This window comes from Sparus aurata, chromosome 17 (assembly GCF_900880675.1).
Source record: "Sparus aurata chromosome 17, fSpaAur1.1, whole genome shotgun sequence".
Lineage (NCBI taxonomy): Eukaryota > Metazoa > Chordata > Actinopteri > Spariformes > Sparidae > Sparus > Sparus aurata.
In genome coordinates this window covers 2,850,773-2,869,461 of record NC_044203.1, presented here as the reverse complement: position 1 = coordinate 2,869,461, position 18,689 = coordinate 2,850,773, and the positions used below count along the sequence as shown (strand labels likewise).

Genomic DNA, 18,689 nt, shown 5'->3' with positions numbered 1-18,689 from the left:
TCCTTGCTGGCTAACGTAAGCTAACAGCTAATGTCTAAAGTAATCTGGTTGTTTGTGGCAAATTAACACAAATGACCCTGCAGTCAAACTCACTTTGCTGTTGATCAAAACAACATTTAACAACCTCCAGAGCTGATGAAAAGCTTTGTGACATGACTGAGTCACACATGTTCACACACGAGGTAGTTCTGTGGATTAAAATGCATTCTGGTTCGCTGACTTCTCTTTTCTACATTTGCAGAATTTAACAATATATCTTTAAACAGTTTTTTTTTTTCAGAACATGCGTCTCTTTACACAACAATCGGATAAGTCCGTAAATGTAATAAATTGGAGGACAAATGAGGAAGAATCTTCAAGTATTTGATATGAATGAAGCGGTCTGTCGTCCAGTTCTGAGAGCAGGAGATCTTTACAGGAAGCCTCACTGACAGTGCAGCTCTGTCCCCCCCTGTCGGAGATGGCAGTCACTGTAGGAGCGCTCCTGTCGCCTTCTTGCCCATTTTAGTCTTTCCCTGTCAGCTGTGTGGAATGTGCGACGCACATTGTGCAGCCCCCCATCTGAGGGTCCAGCCTGCAGTCAGCAGCAGTGTCTCAAGTCCTTCACAGGGATCATTCCTCCGCTCTGTCCCACCGGCTCCTGCTGCTGCTGCCGCTGCCGCTGCCGCTGCTGCTGCTCAGTCGGTGAGTACCTTCTTAACGAGTCGTTCTCATCTCGGCACTTTGATGAGCAGTTAAAAAGTTGTAGTAGTGAGAAAATTCCTGTTAGGGGGCTGCATGTGATTCCCCTCATCTATTTTTATATATGATCCCTCCCAGTGCTGGAGCACATCAGCCTGAGAGGGAACTAACAGCCGCAGGAAAACTGCTCGGTTGTTTAGAGTTGGACAGTAAAAAAGTACAGTGTTCAGTCATGATGCCATGTACTCCACTTCATGTGTGTGTCGAACACCAAATATTATATTGGAGCTTTCCTGCACTGGCCTGTTGAGAGACTGTTTTTGCCAATACTTTCATAAAAATGTACATCCAACGAAAAGAATGAAAATAATTACAAAAGATTAAAATTGAATTTAAAAAAAGTTAAAAGGAGCTCTCTGTAGTTTTGGGAGCTGAAATGTTAATGAGCAAAAAAAGGTTTTCATTGGCTGATTTTTTTTTCTGCCTGAAAAAACTCAAATCTAAATCAAACTGTCTTTGTTTTCATGACTGAATAAAGTGAACAAACAAACTGACTTCAGGACAACACAGTGTATACTACTGTTTATATGTGGCGGACCCTGCCACCTTTCTAGCTTCAAACAATGTTCTCTGACCTTATTTTCCTCTGAGAACGGCTTGTTTATTCACTTAAGATGTGTGTATAAATGTTAATAAATATTGTAAATATATATATTTAAATTCTGAGTTAGAATGTCCTCTCTAAACATACAGTGTTCCTTTAAAGACAGCTAACAACATGACTTGTTGTGGTTGTCCAGGGTTAACACCTGTGATGCACTCAAACTGCTCATGAGGAAAATGATTCAAACCATCAAAATTGTTTCATTTTATTGCAAAGGTCAATATTACCATTTATGATTGTTTGGCCACCAGTTGGTGTTTGTTGGTCTTTCATACTTGGCAGGGAGACTACAGTCATTAACATGTCACAGACAACTGAAGCTAAAAAAAGCCACTCTGCACTTCCTGTCAGCACCACAGAGCTTTTCAGCCTCTTTGTGCTCATTTCTTTTATCATTTTCTAGCCCACCAACTCTGCTCTCAAGCAGCTGTTTTCAGTGACTATAGACTATCTGTGTTATAGACTGTACACTGCCTGCATCAGAAACCAGCAGTCAGGTACTACAACCACGTCACAACGTGTAAGACTCTGAATATGTCTCATGAAATATAAGCCAGAGATCCTGGAAGTTTCTCACTGCTACTGGGGCTGTTTCTTGCTGTTTTGGGGCCCTGTGCAGAGTTTGGTTTGGGGAACAATATTTTGATGATGACTGAATCATCTCACAGCCCATGGACAGCTTTTGTTGTAGATTCTTCCTTTTTATGTTACTACTAATTTTGGGAACAATCAGGACAGGATTTGGAATTTGAGTCAACTGTAATTCAGGACTATCCCATAGTTCACAGGACGTCTGGTCACCCCAGTGCTGAGCCAATGCAACAAGGTGTTCTCCCTCCTGCTATCAGACACACCTGTTGTCAGTTCATTCAGTCAGTTCTGCAGCCCACTGATATCCCAATTTTGTCTCAGCATTGGGGCCCCTGGGGGCTTCAGGGGCCATGCAACTGTGCAGTACACATGTAGCAGAACATGTCTCCCACCTGTCAAAAAGTAAAAAATGACCACAAAGTGAGACTGCTTTTGGCAGCTACATCTAAATAAACACCAATATTAACTCTAATTCAGTCCGTTCAGCTAATCAGAATAAAGATTTACTCTGTCATCTGGTTTTACTTGTTAACAAAACCTTGAGAAATGTGTAACACAGACCATCTTGTAATACTACTACTACTAATAATAATAGTAACAATAATAATAATAACAATACTACGACTAATAATAACAATCATTATTATTAGTCGTAGTATTGTTATTATTATTATTGTTGTTGTTGTTGTTGTTGTTAAAAAACAACAGTGCTGATGTTCTGTCAAAGACGTCTATCTACTATGTTGCAGGGATGTCTGCTGAAGTAAGCATGCTAACCAGCTAGCCCGGCCCTAACCCGTCTTTAATACTATACATAAAAGTATTTTTTTAAGGAAGTTCATAATAGATAAACCTTTCAAAAATATCTTCTAACAGGACATAATTTAGCCTAATAAAGCAAACAAACACATGAATAAATAAGAAGCTATGTTCAAGAATGACCAGATGTACTGTGAGCAGTGTGTTACCTGTAAGCCCAGAGCCATTCATCATCCTCCACTCCACATTCTCTCTAACCTTGTCCTAGTCTTCAAGGATGTCCTCTACTCCAGAGCTGCCCCCCTTCCTCTTCACCACCCTGCCCTCCTTTCCCTCGGCCACTCCGGGAGTTTCTGCTGTGGAGCCCAACGCCACCTCATGTCAGGAGTGGGAGCAGGCCCACCACCTCCTCTTTCATCTGGGGAACCTGTCCCTGCTGTTGGGCCTGGTCGTCCCCACCACCCTGGGCCTGCACATGATCCTGCTGCGCCTCCTCCTGATGACAGGTCTGTACACAGCGCCCCCTCCTGTTGGCGTTCCTGCTGTGATTGTACAGTAGTAAGGAATATTGGACAATGCTAACTTTATCACAACCTCAGCAGAGCTTCACTTTGTGCCCTGCAGTTGTCAGTGATGACCACAAGCTTGTTTGGATTCTTTTAAAAGCTGCCGTGCACACAGAGAGGTCTCTTCAACAGAGCTGAGGCCTTAAAAGGCTCTGACAATGACAGATAACAGAAGAGAGAGTGGAGGATGGAAAATCCACTTCCAACATGTTTATCTTCTGCTTGGAAAGAGAGTGGAGACAGGAAGTAGCAGGATTTATGGGTAATGTGGTTGTAATTGTGACAGTTCATTTATTTATATTGCTCTGGGAGAAGTTAGTCTCAGAGGGATTTTACAGAGAAACAGAAAAAGCAGAGAGCAAAGAGAGAGAGAGTAAACAGAGCTACAGCAGGTCAGCATGTGAGCTCACTTTACAGATATCTTGGTGTTTCATTATTGAAGTCTAGATTAGTCATAAAATCATATCATTTAATATTAAATAAATATGAAAATAATTGAATTAGTCATTATAAGGAACATTCCCTTTGCTGAAGCTTGGTGCTGAATGTTTAGACCCAGTATGTTTAACTTTCACAGCCTGAAGTCAACATGATGATGAAATAACTGCATAGATTTCATACATTAAAGTAACATTGCACTGATAACAATCACAAACCTTTGATTTTGTGCCTTTACTTTTAGTGTCTTCACATGATGTTGTGTGACGAATGTTAAACTAGACACAAATATTAGACTTTGAATTTATACTTGAATCCAATATTAAAAGTGCCATATTGTAGAAAGTGAGATTTCCTGTCATTGTTGATTATAAAGCAGGTCTGCTTGCTGTATGAATGCTGTGAAAGTATCAGAACACTCAATCCGTGGACAAAAGCACACGGCCCACAGTCAGACATTAAATGACTCGTCTGGACTTGTGTAAATTGTGTCGTCACAGGTCTATAGTCACTGTCTCAGCCAATAACACCCTGGCTGTGGTTACAAAAACACCAGCAGAGCTGATGTCTACTAGCATGGATTTATGTAGAAGAATAGCTCGTCACGTGTACACGCCAAAAAGATTTCTCGGCTCCTGGTTTATTTCCTGCCCACTGAGGCCTCATGCCCCGCCCATGAGTTCCTGCTTGGCTCATACAGTTCACATTGTGATTATGCCACATATGTTAAATCTATTTTCTCAGCTCAGTTAAAGTTGTACAAATATGAAACCTCAATAAATCAAAAAGTGATAATAGAAAGAGTCATAACTGACCTTGTTTGCAGTTCGAGGTCTTTGGTCAACAGTATTTCAAAACAATGGTGGCAAATGTTTTTAGGCAACTAGACAGAACTGGAAGTAAGGCTTAGCAGAGCTGTGTATCCACGTCTGAATGAGTACATTCATGGTCTAGCCATATTATTAGCTAAATCTACTTTGTGTCTGTGTCCCTGTCAGGATGTGGTCTCTTCATTGCGTGGGCGGCTCTGTATAGGTGTAACCTGGATGTAATGGTCTGGAATGTGGTATTCCTGGTGGTCAACTTCATGCACTTGTTCTTCCTCCTGTACAAGCGCAGGCCGGTGAGTTCTTCATCAGCATGCCCTCATTCACATCCCAGCTGTCCCTTTTACAGTCAGGCTGTCCTGAATTATTGGTCCCAGGTGTTGTGGAAACAGTGTTCATTTCTGCTCAGGCTCGGTGATGTCTCAGTCAGGAAGCAGCATATGTGGCTTTATGGTAATGAGATGCAGAAAACATCCGTGGTTCCCCCCTGGGACTCAGTGTGAGTAAGGGCCACCGGTGAGCTGACAGAATCAGACCAGGACTTCTCATAATGAGACAGGAAACCTGTCCTCCTCAGCCACTGCTAGTTTACCAATCCACCAACTCTGTGAATGCGTTTTCACACAGACCACAGCATTAATGTAGTTTGCTTTTTATGTTAGCTTTTATTAGAAAGTTGAGTGAAGGCTGTGTTTCTGCTCTCTCAGATTAAGATCGACAGGGAGCTGCGGTCAGTCTACAAACGAATGTTCGAGCCTCTCCATGTTCAGGAGGCCCTGTTCCAGAGGCTCACAGGACAGTTCTGCACCATCCAGACGCTGAAGAAAGGCCAGGCTTACGCTGCCGAGGACAAGACGTCTGTGGACGAGCGCCTCAGCATTCTCCTCAAAGGAAAGTATGTGTGTCTGTTTGACTCTGTGTGAAGCTGTTGTTCTGGTCTGTGATGGATATGTTTCAGTGACTAATCGTAGTATAGAGACAATAAGTACTGAAATGTTTGACATGACAATGACAAACTTAAAGGAACAATTCGCCAAAAAGGTAAATCCAGTCATCATCTTCTCTCCCCATGCTGATGGAAATCAGATGAAGTCTACAAAACATTTTTGGAGCTTCACATCACAACAGTATTGCAGTATTCTGCTAAAAAAATAAAAACACATACAGTTCATCCGGCAGTATCCAAGCCTCTGGAAGCACCAACATCTTAAATTGATTTGAAAATACGTTAATCGTTTGACTTCACCAATTAAGACCAAAGCCAGTTTTGAAACATAAGATTGAACTCTTAAAATAACTGAAACAATGAATCATTTCAAAAGTTTTGACCTGGAGTTCCTCTGTGACAGGATGAAGGTATCATACCGAGGCCATTTCCTCCACAATATCTACACCAATTCATTCATTGACTCTCCTGAGTTCAGGTCCACTGAGTTGCACAGAGGAGAGAAGTTCCAGGTAAGAAGACAAATATGAAGATACAGTAAAAGAAATGAAAAAACCTGATTTGTGCCATCATTGCTTCATCAGCTCAAGGATTGAAAGGTTGTCTTCATGGTTAAATAGAGAACAGATTTTATCAGGTCTGACCTGGCTTGTCATTGTCACTTGGACTCACTGGTGAATGGGTCTGTTTCATACAATCTTAATTTCTCGAAGAACAAATGTTGTTGTAATGTTTGATTGACAGGTGACCATCATGGCAGAGGAGAACTGTAAGTTCCTGTGTTGGTCTCGAGAGAGGCTCACTTTCTTCCTGGAGTCCGACACTTTCCTCAATGAGGTGTTCAGGTACCTCATTGGCAAAGACATCACCAACAAACTGTACTCTCTGAATGACCCCACACTCAGCGACAAGGTGGGTCCAGCACTAGCACTAACGCATCAACATAATGCTGTGTGACAGCTATGCTTGTGGTGGAGATGATGATGGTGATGATGTCAGTGGTGGTTGTTTTGTGTCAGGCGGTGAAGAAGATGGACCGTCAGCCCAGCCTGTGCTCTCAGCTGTCTATGATGCAGATGAGGAACAGCATGGCCAGCACCAGCGACACCGATGATGTCCTCAACCAGATCCTGCGAGGAGGATCCACCGGATCATCACTCCGTAAGTCACACTCAACAAAATGTTGCAACCTGTAAACTATAGTGGACACATATTTGAAAGTCATTTTTAACCAATTAAGCAGAAGTACCATGGCCCAACAGTTCCCCTCAATTGAGCCTAATCCAATATCAAACTGGGTAGCTCTGTATCACTCTAAATGTTAAACCATCCATAACTCTTTCCCCATAATTTAAGAGCAACATATGCAGGATCCACATCAAATCATACTCTCATATTAATGTTAATGTTTGGCAAATGCAAACCAAAAACAGACAGGGGCAAATCCAAGAACTCATGTAGTATGAAGGCAAATTAAGTGGAAACTGGAAACACCGGCAGGAAGACAGAGGGAACAGACACAGAGAACACAGGAGACACAGAGCTGACCTGAGGACAAGACGGATGAAGTGATGAAGAGTGAATAAGAAATGACCCAATCATATTAGATACCTGCCACCTCAATACAGCCTCTGTTTTCCCCCTGAGAAATTAAAGAATATGTTTAAAAATACACAATGTTAAAGAAAGTGAGAAAGAATTCCTGGATCTATCCCTGTATCTGGATCAGCACCTAAAAGTAATGGGCTCTATTCTGAGTGGAGACCAAGGACGTTACATTAAATCTGGACAGTGTTGGAGGCAGAGCCTATTTCATTACTATGAAAGCTGCTCAGTAGCACTTTGACACCAAAAAAGCTCGACTTCCCGGTTATGAAAATACCCAGATATCCGTGTTGTGTGGCGTGTGCACCACAGACTTGAACTGACCGAGTCAGCTAACTTAACGGTTTAGTGCCTGGTTAACCTAAATGAAGATAAAATTACGTAGTTTTGCAGTTCTTCTTGGCTGTCCACATTTTATTAGAATGAATGGCTCAGATAATTTCTTGCAGGTTGTAAAGCTTAAAAAAATAGATCCACTGTTACACAGAGTCTTCCCTTATAATGTAAACTTATGGGGAAAAGTTTTGGGCCGCAGTGTGTCATGTGACGATGTAATTACACAGTTTGGGCACTACAAAAGTCGGCTTGAAAGCCTGGCACTCTTCCTGGAGGCTTGGTGGAGATCCATCCTCCAACCAACCAACAACAGACACTTGAAAACATGAATTACTTGGTGGAGGTAAAACATGTAGAAAATATTTTAAAAGAACGTTTTTGGCAGATGTTTGCAGCTCACAGAGGCTTTGTAATCTTTCACTGCTTGCTAAGCTTCAGTGTTGACTAAGTGCCTGGAGCCAGGGTAGTTGGATTTGTTAGTAAAATATTTAAAAAAGAAATGTGTTGTACATAATCTGCTGACAGTCTCAGCAACACAAATGAATGTAGCAACTTGTAGTTATAACCTATTAATATGCTCTGGGCATAGTTGCCAACTCTCCCGATTCACGCGGGAGACTCCCGATTTTTAACCCCATCTCCCTCGATGCTCCCGGTCAGTAATTTCTCCCGTTAATCTCCCGATTTTACAGTAAAGGAAACAAATAAGATTGTGGGGTATATTTGTTGCAGTATCTGGCAACCCTGGCCTGCCTGTGTGGATGAGCAGGTGTGTGATTGTTCGGCTTTTCCGACCTGATCTCGTGAATCATGCAAATCTGTTTTTTTTTTTTTTGGGGGGGGGGGGGGGGGCGTTGCGCAAGGCACGGGTCGGGTATTGGACGTGATATCACGAGCGAATGGCGAATTTAAGTTGCACACAGTGACAAGCACCACACCCCAAGTTATCTTGAAATTGATTATTATTTTCATTACTGCTACCTGTATAATTTCCACAAGTCACAGTTTAAGTTGAGTGACTGAAATCCTCGTCATCCTATTCAAAAGCTGTAACAGGCGACTCATCGAACCGAAGTTAGTTTCAGTTTGGATATTCTGTGGATATCTACTCGGGTCCAGCTGAGACTTTACTGAGGTTCTCCCAGTGTGAGCAGCAGGAGGACGGTCAGCTCACCTCTCAGAGCCTTGCTGAACCACTGGAGACTGATTTAGGGACCGTCATTAAATTACTTAGCATAAACATATTAATACAAAATAATTGCAGTTTTATTCAATATCTTTCATGTCATGTAACCCAGTGACTCCAAACCAGCTGCAGGTTTCATCAGTAAACTGGACGAATGAGACACACCTATTGTTATTGTATAGTGTTTTCTCTATTTAATATGAATATTAATATGCAGAAATTATAATTATTTTTCTCAATAGCTTCCATGTCATGTGGCCCACTGACTTCTGAAAATAAAAAAATTCTCTAATGCTCAGGATGTTAACATATTTTCAGGCAACAATGTCAGCTTCGACATTATTTTGTCTTAGATTCTGATTCTGAAATTCTGAAAATGATTTTTTTTTATTATTATTATTTTTTTAATCTCACCAGTAGGTGAGATTTAAAGGGTAATTGTTCAAAATTTTCTTTGCCCCCAGACCCCCTTGTGTTGCTAGGTTATCAACTCAGAGCACCGCTGCTATACAAAATTTAGGGGAAACACTGTTCTAAGAATTTTGGACATGTGTGGTTTAAAATACTAGGCAAGAAATTATGACAAATAAATCGCACAACTGGCGAAGGAACCTTGTTACTTGGGCCGATACACCAATGAAAAAAATCTCCCTATTTTTCACAACCCAGTGTTGGCAAGTATGTCTGGGTAGAGCTCCTCCTCACATACTGTAACCTGTACTGCAATTAGGAGGAGACGCGTCACAACATTTGAACAATGGTATAATGAGGATAGATTGGGAGACCAAATCAAATTTACCACAGATATATTTTTAATTGTGTCTCCTTCTAAACGATAAGCTATTGCGTTAACCTAACTGCTTTAACACCATTTAGACTGGACTATTTGCTCATTTCTGTGAGCTGCTGTTTGAACTGAAATTACACATCCTCAGAAAGCTTTCACACATCTCCAAATTATAAACAGGTCGGTATGTGTGTATCCTGACGGGCTGCATGCCTCTCTAAAACTGGTGTCAGTGTTGTTCTGACAGTCTTCCTCCTGTCCCTCCTCCAGCTCTGACTACTCCCTCAGATTGAGCCATTCCCTGAATTGGGCTGTAAGATCACCTCTTTTATTTCACCCTCCCACCTCAAACCTGTACCCCAACTGAAACTTATATTTCAATTCACTCTGTAACCAAATAATCACTTCCTCAAACCTCTTCTAGAGCACGTAAACTTCAAAACCTGTTCTGAAAGGGTTCCCCCTAACCCGCTTGTTTTTTTTTAACCCCTCATTGCTTCATTTATAAGATTAACACTAACACCACTGAACAGCAATATGTCCCTGTCCTGTGTGGCCAGTTTCACCTCTGACCACAGCAGCATCACTGATGGATGTGGTCCCATCAGTGCTGTGTTTCATCTGTATCCACACTCAGTGAACCCTGTGATGTCACAGGTTCCTGTTGTACACTTGAACATAAACCACTGGGTCATCAGAAACAAGACCTTTCATTTGATGTTAGGTTACTTTTTAAAGGAAGTTTACCAAAAAACTTAAAATTCAGTCATTATCTCCTCACCCGTTGCTGATGGAAAGTCAGGTGAAGTTTCTGAGCTTCACAGCAAAACAGCGTTGCAGTATTCTCCTAAAAAACTGAAGTAGCTGGGGACTTGTTTTAAAACGTGAAAAACAACTGAAACCAAAAGCATGTAATAGCTGCAGCCATGTGCAATGGTGTGACACTAGGAGTTGTTGAATGAACAAACTTGGCTTGAAAATGGCTACGACAAATTCTAAATCTATAACCCCGTTCACTTTGCCTTTTCAAGGCTGTTATTCCGCCTGATCTGTATTACAGAGGCAGAATGTGGGGACAGTTGATCCTCTGATCCAGTGGCAGTAGTAACAGTGGCGAGACAATGTCTCTATGTGAGGACAAGCTGGCAGCGCGGGACAGGGCTGTTACCTTCTGATGGTGTTCACAGTCTGACAACTAAACAGGAGGAAAAAAATGACGAATGTATATGTGGAAAAGTGTCTGTCATCCTGTCTGTCCTACAAACTCTTCAAAGCACTTCCACTTATTGAATAGTGTCTGTCCTGGGCAAAGACAGCCAGGCAGCAGACAGTGACTATATGACATGATTTTCAAGCAAAATGCTCCCCCAGACATCCCCCAGAAAACAGCATCCTTCTCCAGGAGTGAGAGCCAGACAGGGTCAGCTGTTTACTGATTGTGATTATGTAATTATGTCATTTTGAGCAACAAACTTAACTTTGTCACTTTCCACGATGCATGGTGGATCAGGACCTCAATCACAACACATTACAACAGCATCCATATGATTATGAACAGTCAGTGGATACATGTTTAGTTTGACAGGTGAAAACGTGTTAACAAACCCCCACAGATCATTATGATGTGTACCACTATGTCTCTTTTGGTTCCTCAGTCCCGCATGCTGTATGAAATGACACACTGGAGCGGCTTTATGTTGGTGCTGCCTGGTTCAGTGTGAAAAAGTACGAAGGCGGCATAGAGGCGAGCCTCGAGCCTTCACTGCAGTGTTATCGTAGAATCTCTGTCTGAGAAGGGCTGTTGGTGCCATCTTGTAAATTCAGCATTAATTTCTTGGAAAAAAGTGTCAGTATGTACCAGCCTGTCTGCTTCTGTGTCTAAAGTGCTAAAGTCTTACCTGCCAACATTTAGCAGCTGTTTGAACACACTGTTTACACTAACCAATATAGGCTACTTCTTTGTCCCCCGTGGGAAAAGTCCCCAGATTCCCTTAAAAATGTCTCAGTTTAGTGAGTTGTTGAGTTAGGAGACACTTTATAAACTTGAAACGCTGTCTATGACAAATTCCCTGTTATTGTAAATTTGGCAATATACAATGATGTCACAGTGATCCCACTGCTGAATACCTACAGTTACTACACAAACAAGCACACACACAAACTTGTATTACTACTTAAGTTACAATGACCCTTAAAGGAATGCAAATGGGAAGGTTTTCTTCAGTTGAACAAACATTTTATTAAAATATCATAAAATATTATGTTATGACAGAAATAATTGTAATAACACTACTACAATAGAATTAAATACGGTGTATAAGCAGATACACACTGTATGATATTGTCAGTTTTCTTATCTTTACATACCTTGGAACCAGCGTATCAATGCAGCGCGATTTACAAACTGGACTAGTAGAGTTTGAGAGACAGACATGGACATTCACCAGGCAGAGAGGATCTAACAAAAGATAGTATTGAGTTGCATTATGGGAAATGTAGAGTGCAAGGTTTTCAAGGTGTTCTTGCAGGGGAACTCAGGTTAGCATATCTCAGCTTCTGCTGCTCTGATTCAGACTGATCAGTCCCTAAGCTTTATTCCAGTCCAGCCCCTAATCACTCCCCCTACCCACTCTCACTCCATTTGTGTGGAGGGTCCGCCATGTTAAGTGTCATTCCAAACCAGTCTGCCTTAAGTGGGAGTGGATTATATAGCCCCCCGGCCCCTACAACGAGTCAACAGATCATACTCCTCAGGACCAGGTCAGGTGTGTCCAAGATGGAGGAAATCGACACATACCGAGTTCCATGCAGTCATTTTCTAATGATAATCAGTTAACAGGCCTGGGATTTGTTTTGTATTGTGCACTCATGGTGGGATTAAGGGTTACATTGTATATTAGAATGAACATGCTGTTAAGAAAACTGTATTAGAGTTGATTGATCAGGGAATTGGGTATCCTGCAGGGGTTTAGTATCTCTAGTTGTAGAAGCCCGGCAGCGACGATCAGCTCTTGGCAGCGTTTATCTAATAATATCCAGTTCTTCCTACAACAACCGTATTTGTTGAACCTAAGTGACATCACTCATTCATATTCTCCTAAACAGTGAGTGAAAGCAACACACACATTAAAAGGAGACACTTTGTAAAACCAAATGTTTGCATGCGTTCCAGCCTGGATACAGACAAAAAGCACCTGAAGTGGAGTGCTGCTCTTCAGAAGCTTTTAGTCCAGAGGAGCAGCTCTGTTTCCATTCTGCAGAAGAGCTCTTACAGTTGTAATGCAGCAGCTGTCAGTGCTAATGGAAACACATTCACAGGGCCTTTTCTGCTTTCAAACTATCTGTTCATCCACTCATCTTGTGTGTATGTGAGGTTTAGGGACGCACATTTGACAATAACCTCCTCTAGTGTGAATTGTTTGCTCTACAGGTTTGTGTCCTGTGACCACTTGTGTTGGTGGTTGAACCACAATGATTGCATTTTTCATCCCTGAGTGCCGATCAGCAAAAATACAATTTGAGTTATATATTGAAAATGTATTATTGATTCAGGTGTCATATTTTTTTATCTTTAGAAAAATCACCTGGCACCAAGGCTTCCTCCAAAATGAAGCCCATAGAAGAAGGTATGGAGGACGACGTGTTTGAAGCATCTTCTCCCGCCAAGTCTCACCACATGCCCAGCACTTCCACCGAGGAAGTGTAGCCAGAAAAGACAGAACATACAGGATCAAATATCTGTGATGCAAGTCTGTTTAACAATCTAACAGCTATGAGTGATAGAAGTGAGCGATACAAGTGCATTGCCAGCCATGCCGTTTCCCCACATGCATGATTATCTGCTGTCTGTAAGAACAAATGCCAGTGGGTCATTTAGAAACAGCGTTTCCATTATATATTCTATCCACCAGAGGGCACTGACTAGTTTATTTTAACACAATATGTCAGTACATACAGTATATTGGCCACAATTCTTTAAAATGACGTTATTCTGGTAGTCTGCACATTTCCCCTCCTAGCTAGTTGTTTATTACTGCGTACATTAGCAGCGTATTGGCTCCTCATTACTTATTATGAGGCACTTATGAATTCCTTTTACTGCATGATCGTGTTCTACAACTTCTGGGCCTCAAACTGTGTTAGGGCCATTACTCAAATAAGTAATGTATTACACATTACTTGTTGCTATTGTTCTCTTTTTTCTTTAAATAAATGAATGTGTTTGTTCACTTGTTTACTCCCTGTAGAAAATAAAAGTGTAACACTGCTTGTTACATTACTTTGATATTACTCTGCGACATCAAATGCATTGTCACTTAATTGCCAGTTTAACAATGCAATGTTAAGTGTTATTAAAGCCCGCATATCAGCCCTGCCCTAATAAGGAGGACATACACAGCATCTTTCTCTTATGCTTTAATAACATAAAACTACAAAGCTGACAGAAAAGTGTGTGAAAACCAGCACTAGTAGCATATCACAAAAAAATGTTGAGGTAAAACACACTCATGTCGCTTGCCAAACAAACCACGGCTTTCTAGTATAATAGTCTAGTTTAGCTGACGTGTTTGTCTCTAAAGCAGTGGTGCTCCCTCATGACTGCCCGGACTGAAGAGCCTCTCAACGGGCCTATTAAATGGTGTCACTGTGTCGAATGTAGTCGATATCTGAAGAGGTCATGCAAATGTATGACACTCCTTGACCAGGGCTGTTCAGGTGCTTGTTCGGAGCCAGAGCCTTCTCTGAAACATAGCAAGTGTAGGGTGCTCTGACTTATCCATGAGAGAATAAATAAAAGATTTTAGGAAGAATATGGTCAAGCAAAATAAGGCATTAATAAGTGCTTTATAATGACTAATAAAGAGCCAATGTGCTGCTAGTATGTATATTTGTTTTCAATATGTTCACCACACAGTCTCGCACTGTGTCTGTTCTGTACAGCTGCCCACTGGAGACAAGACTGATGGCCGTAATAATTGTAATAATATCTATGGCCCTGCTGGTTAACCAAAACAATGCGCTGAAAGATGCTAGAAAACTCTGTGGAATTGAAGAGAACTTCAGGGTTTGGGAATGAGGTTTCATTACTGTGACACCGCTCTCGTTACATGAAGTTATTTGTATTATTGTTAGAATATTCTCGAACATCAATATAATAATCTGTCTCAATAATCCTGTATGAGTTGGGCTCCAACACCTTTGCTGGACAGATAATAAAAACAGAGGAGAGGAATTATTTGTTTAGATAAAAACATAACTGGTCAGTCTTTTCTCTTTGTGTTGTTTCATTACATACAAATGTATATATGTATATATATGTATATATGCAGGGTTTTCCCTGCCATTATACGGCTTAGGCGCGGCGCCCAAGCGTTTTTGCCTCCCGCCTAAGCAGGGTTGTCCCCAGACGGTGGAACAGCGGCGCTACTCCGCTATACCGCTAGGTCAGCGGCGCTATACTCCGCGCGTGACGGTGACGAGCGTCCGTCCCCCGGTTGACGGCTAGGAGCTCCCGGCTGACGGCGATGCGCGTCCGTCCGTCCCCCGGCTGACGGAGTTGATGACCGTCCGTCCGTCCGTGTCTCTTCCTCCCGAACGTAACGTAATGCGGCCATATGATTTGCATAAACCCGGCCCTGCTGCGGAAGTGCTATAAATAAGTTCAGCGCATTGGCTTCAGAGGTTCTCCCACTCGCTCTCCAGTCGTGGATAGCATTGCTTACAATAGTTTGCAGCTAGCTAACCAGTCAACCAGTCAGCTAACCAGTCATGTCTCCTCCACATCCTCTGCATCTTTCCTGGATGCCACAGTGTGCAGGGTAACGCGCTGTTAGCTTATTTAAGTTTCCTTCGGATGACAACGTATGGAAACGGGGGAGTCCGTTGACGCTGGTCAACTCCGTCCCCGGCTTGCTCTCCTCCCGCCGACCAGGAGATGTGGCCGCTGCTGACCGCCGCAGCTGCAGCCGACCCACTCCGTCCCGCTGACGGCGGGCCGCATTATTGGTGAGCCGTCCCAGTGTGAACGGATAATCCGGAGGCGCGGAGCGAGGGCGTGTCGGTCTGACAGTCTGATAACTGCTTGGCTCAGTGGTCAATGATACATGTTTCTTTGGTGTGACAAACTCATAACACAATTTTTTTGCCGCTTTACATGGACTTTAAGAGTGTGGTGGTGTAGGATTTGTAGGAGTGGAGTGCCCCCCTGTGGCCATCATCTGCCATGCATGCTTGGTTCATCACACATAAGTCAAGTCGAGTTTTACACAATCATACACAGTACAACATGTCCCTTCCTCCAAAATGAGTCTAAAAAATAGATACATTTGAATATAAAATATGAAAATATAAAATAATGTAGAAAATACATCAATTGTAATATAAATGCATTAATAAAGTAAAAATGAATGCTGGAACAATGAAAGTATGATCAGTAATCAATGAGTGTCAGTGAAGTTGTCGTCCCACAGATCCAATGTGATGGCATCCATATTAAATAACGGGTCATTTATCTCTCATTATGAAAACTTGTTTTTTTTATATTTGACAATATTTTATGGAAGAGGTGATAAACTTCAATTTAATATGTCAGTCTCTTAAGAAATATGTGTCACGATTGTGAAGCAAGAGAAAACATGCCTTAAAGGAATCACTAAGATGGAGCAGTTAAAAGCTAACTCCACTAATTGTGGTGTGTCAACAATTTTTGAAAAGGAAGAAGATGTACATGCAGAATAAATAAAGATGATATCTCTGTTGTATGTTTGGATCATTGAATTTTTAGCCTGTCCATAACGGTGTTATTGGAGTGCATTGCAATGATAACCTGGTGCCTACATTAACAACACTGCAACAATGCTACTGAGTGACATCACTGGAGGTCATTTATCAGATCATATGCAGCTTCCTATGGAGTCAAAAAAGGCTTTAGACTACATATGCAGTTTTACTCCCCAAGACCTGTAAACACACTTTCACAGCTGTAGCTGAGAAATACATACAGTGGAGTAAAAAGTACAATATTTGCCTTTGAAGTGGAGCAGGGTGGAAAAAGTGGCAGAAGATGCCACTGAAATACTCAAGTAATGTAGTGTAATGTAGTACCTGCACATTGTACTAAAGTACAGTAGTTGAGTAAATGTACTTAGTAACATTCCACCACTGTTCTCTACTGACTCATTCATTCTCTAACAAGCTGGCTGTAAGCATAGGCATAGAATTGTGTATGGGCCATATGGACATGTCCATACCAATCTCAAACGATCGCTGAAATGTCCACACTAATATTAAGGTTGAAGGGAAAAAAATGTGCCTCATGTGGCACACAAAATGTTAAATCCTTTCCCACTTCCGCACCGCCTCCCTAATCCGTCTTTGAGACAGGTGTGTTTTTTGGGGGCCGTCCACACGGACGAAAACGATCTTTTCTTCCTCCGTCTTCCTCAGCATCGTTTCAAGAATATTTGCGTCCACACGGATCCACTGAAAATGGCCGAAAACGCTGTAGTTCATATTCCAGGCCTATAAGTGGCGCTTGACATTCACCAAAAACGGAGAAGACGAGACGGAGCGTGCGCATTAAGCTTGCGCGCAGTAGACTGACAGGAGACGGAGAAACCAAACACAACAAGAAGAAGATGAAAATGGCGAGTGCAAGGAAACCAGAATCGTTTGTGTGGACCGTTAATGAGGTCGAACTGCTGCTGCAACTCACACTCAACTACAAGGAGAGTAAGTTGCAAGAAATGCTCAATATCTTCTGTGGCACAAACACAAGCATGTAGTCCGCCATTGTTGTTGTTGTTGTTATGAGACGTTGCGGGGTTCAGCGGGGTGGGGCCGATGGCGTCATCGTTTTGGCAAGTATGCGGATTCGCTGTCCACACAAAAACGGGAGGGCTAAGTTTTCGGATTTTTCCACCCTGAGGGGCCGTCCAGACAAGAACGCTCTTTTGCGAAAACGCACATGTATTGCATCGTTTTGGCCGACCGTCCACACGAATCCTGAAAACACAGCGCCTGAAAACGCACTTTTTTGAAAACGAGTCTCAGGGTGGAAAAATCTGAAAACGCAGCCCTCCCGTTTCCGTGTGGACAGCGAATCCGCACAATTTCCAAAACGACCCCTCGACCTCTTGCCTTCGACCACAGAAGATATTGAGCCTTTCTTTCAACTTACTCGCCTTGTAGTTGAGTGTGAGTTGCAGCAGCAGTTCAACCTCATTAACGGTCCACACAAACGATTCTGGTTTCCTTGCACTCGCCATTTTCATCTTCTTCTTGTTGTGTTCGGTTTCTCCGTCTACTGTCTGTTTGTTTACAGCACGCAAGCTTAATGCACATGCTCCGTCTCTTCTTCTCCGTTTTTGGTGAATGTCAAGCGCCACCTAGTGGCCTGGAATATGAACTATAGCGTTTTCGGTCATTTTCAGTGAATCCGTATGGACGCAAATATTCTTGAAACAATGCCGCTGAAGACGGAGAAAAAAAAGATAGTTTTCGTCAGTGTGGACGGCCCCTGAGACCCATTTTAAAAAAAGTGCGTTTTCAGGCACTGCGTTTTCAGGATCCGTGTGGTTGGCCAAAACGATGCAATACATGTGCGTTTTCGCAAAAGAGCGTTCTCGTCTGGACGGCCCTCGTCTTGATTGGCTCAGTTCCCTGTAGGCTGTCCAAGTTGTTTCATTTTGCCAGTGTTGACGAGAGGAGGTCAAAACTGTTCTCGTGCAACACCTGTCCGAGAATGTCGGGCAAGAAAAGAGCGGTGGAAGACATTAGAAGCTATTTCACCAAACAAAGTGTAAGTCACCTGAGGAAAATAGTGCCCCCTCATAGGCTACCCCTAATGAATGCAAAACATTGAAAAACATAGGTAATGCATCGTACAAAGATAATGTCAGACTGGCATCATGTGTTATTTCATTAGGGTCCTGCAGCAGTCTTGCCTGGTTGTAGGCCCAGTTCAGGGAGAGGCCAGGTGGAGTTACAGGTGAGACCTCAACATAGACTATAACACTGTAATGTAATTCAAGTTTAAATGTGTTTTTACACAGAATATAAAATGTGTAATTATTAACTTTATAAATGTGATGTTGCCTGTCTGCATATTTTCACATGCAGTCATAGAGAGTGGTTAATTATATAATGTGGTCTATTTCTAAAGAAACTGGTCCAGCTGTAGACAGCTGTTGTTAATTTATGCATAATGCAAAGTTTAATCCAGTGGTTTGCACTATAATGTAATGTAATGCACTGTGACTGAAGTAAAGTTCAGACATCGTTATTACACAGCCTCCTCGTCTG

The 18,689-nt window shown here is 42.2% G+C and overlaps 1 protein-coding gene across 2 annotated transcripts; it reads left to right on the top strand.

The window, feature by feature from the left end:
* The first annotated feature begins 516 nt into the window (after positions 1-516).
* Positions 517-14,650, top strand: popdc1 (popeye domain cAMP effector 1). Of its 2 annotated transcripts, XM_030394382.1 has the most exons (9): positions 517-684; positions 2,964-3,201; positions 4,698-4,822; positions 5,234-5,421; positions 5,876-5,984; positions 6,217-6,384; positions 6,492-6,633; positions 9,657-9,699; positions 12,962-13,087. In XM_030394382.1, exons 1-8 carry the CDS (start codon positions 532-534, stop codon positions 9,677-9,679), a joined length of 1,146 nt encoding a protein of 381 aa, XP_030250242.1. In that variant the 5' UTR covers positions 517-531; the 3' UTR covers positions 9,680-9,699; positions 12,962-13,087. The 2 variants fall into 2 exon arrangements, with proteins under 2 accessions (XP_030250242.1, XP_030250241.1); XM_030394381.1 differs by lacking the exon at positions 9,657-9,699 and having other exon boundaries at positions 12,962-14,650.
* The last annotated feature ends 4,039 nt before the right edge of the window (positions 14,651-18,689 follow it).

Excerpts from the sequence above, each read along its gene's own strand:
- popdc1 (XM_030394381.1), top strand. The coding sequence starts at position 532 with ATGTGCGACGCACATTGTGCAGCCCCCCATCTGAGGGTCCAGCCTGCA. Across the intron at positions 4,823-5,233 it reads TCCTGTACAAGCGCAGGCCG|ATTAAGATCGACAGGGAGCT; the intron begins GTGAGTTCTTCA and ends CTGCTCTCTCAG. Across the intron at positions 5,422-5,875 it reads AGCATTCTCCTCAAAGGAAA|GATGAAGGTATCATACCGAG; the intron begins GTATGTGTGTCT and ends CCTCTGTGACAG.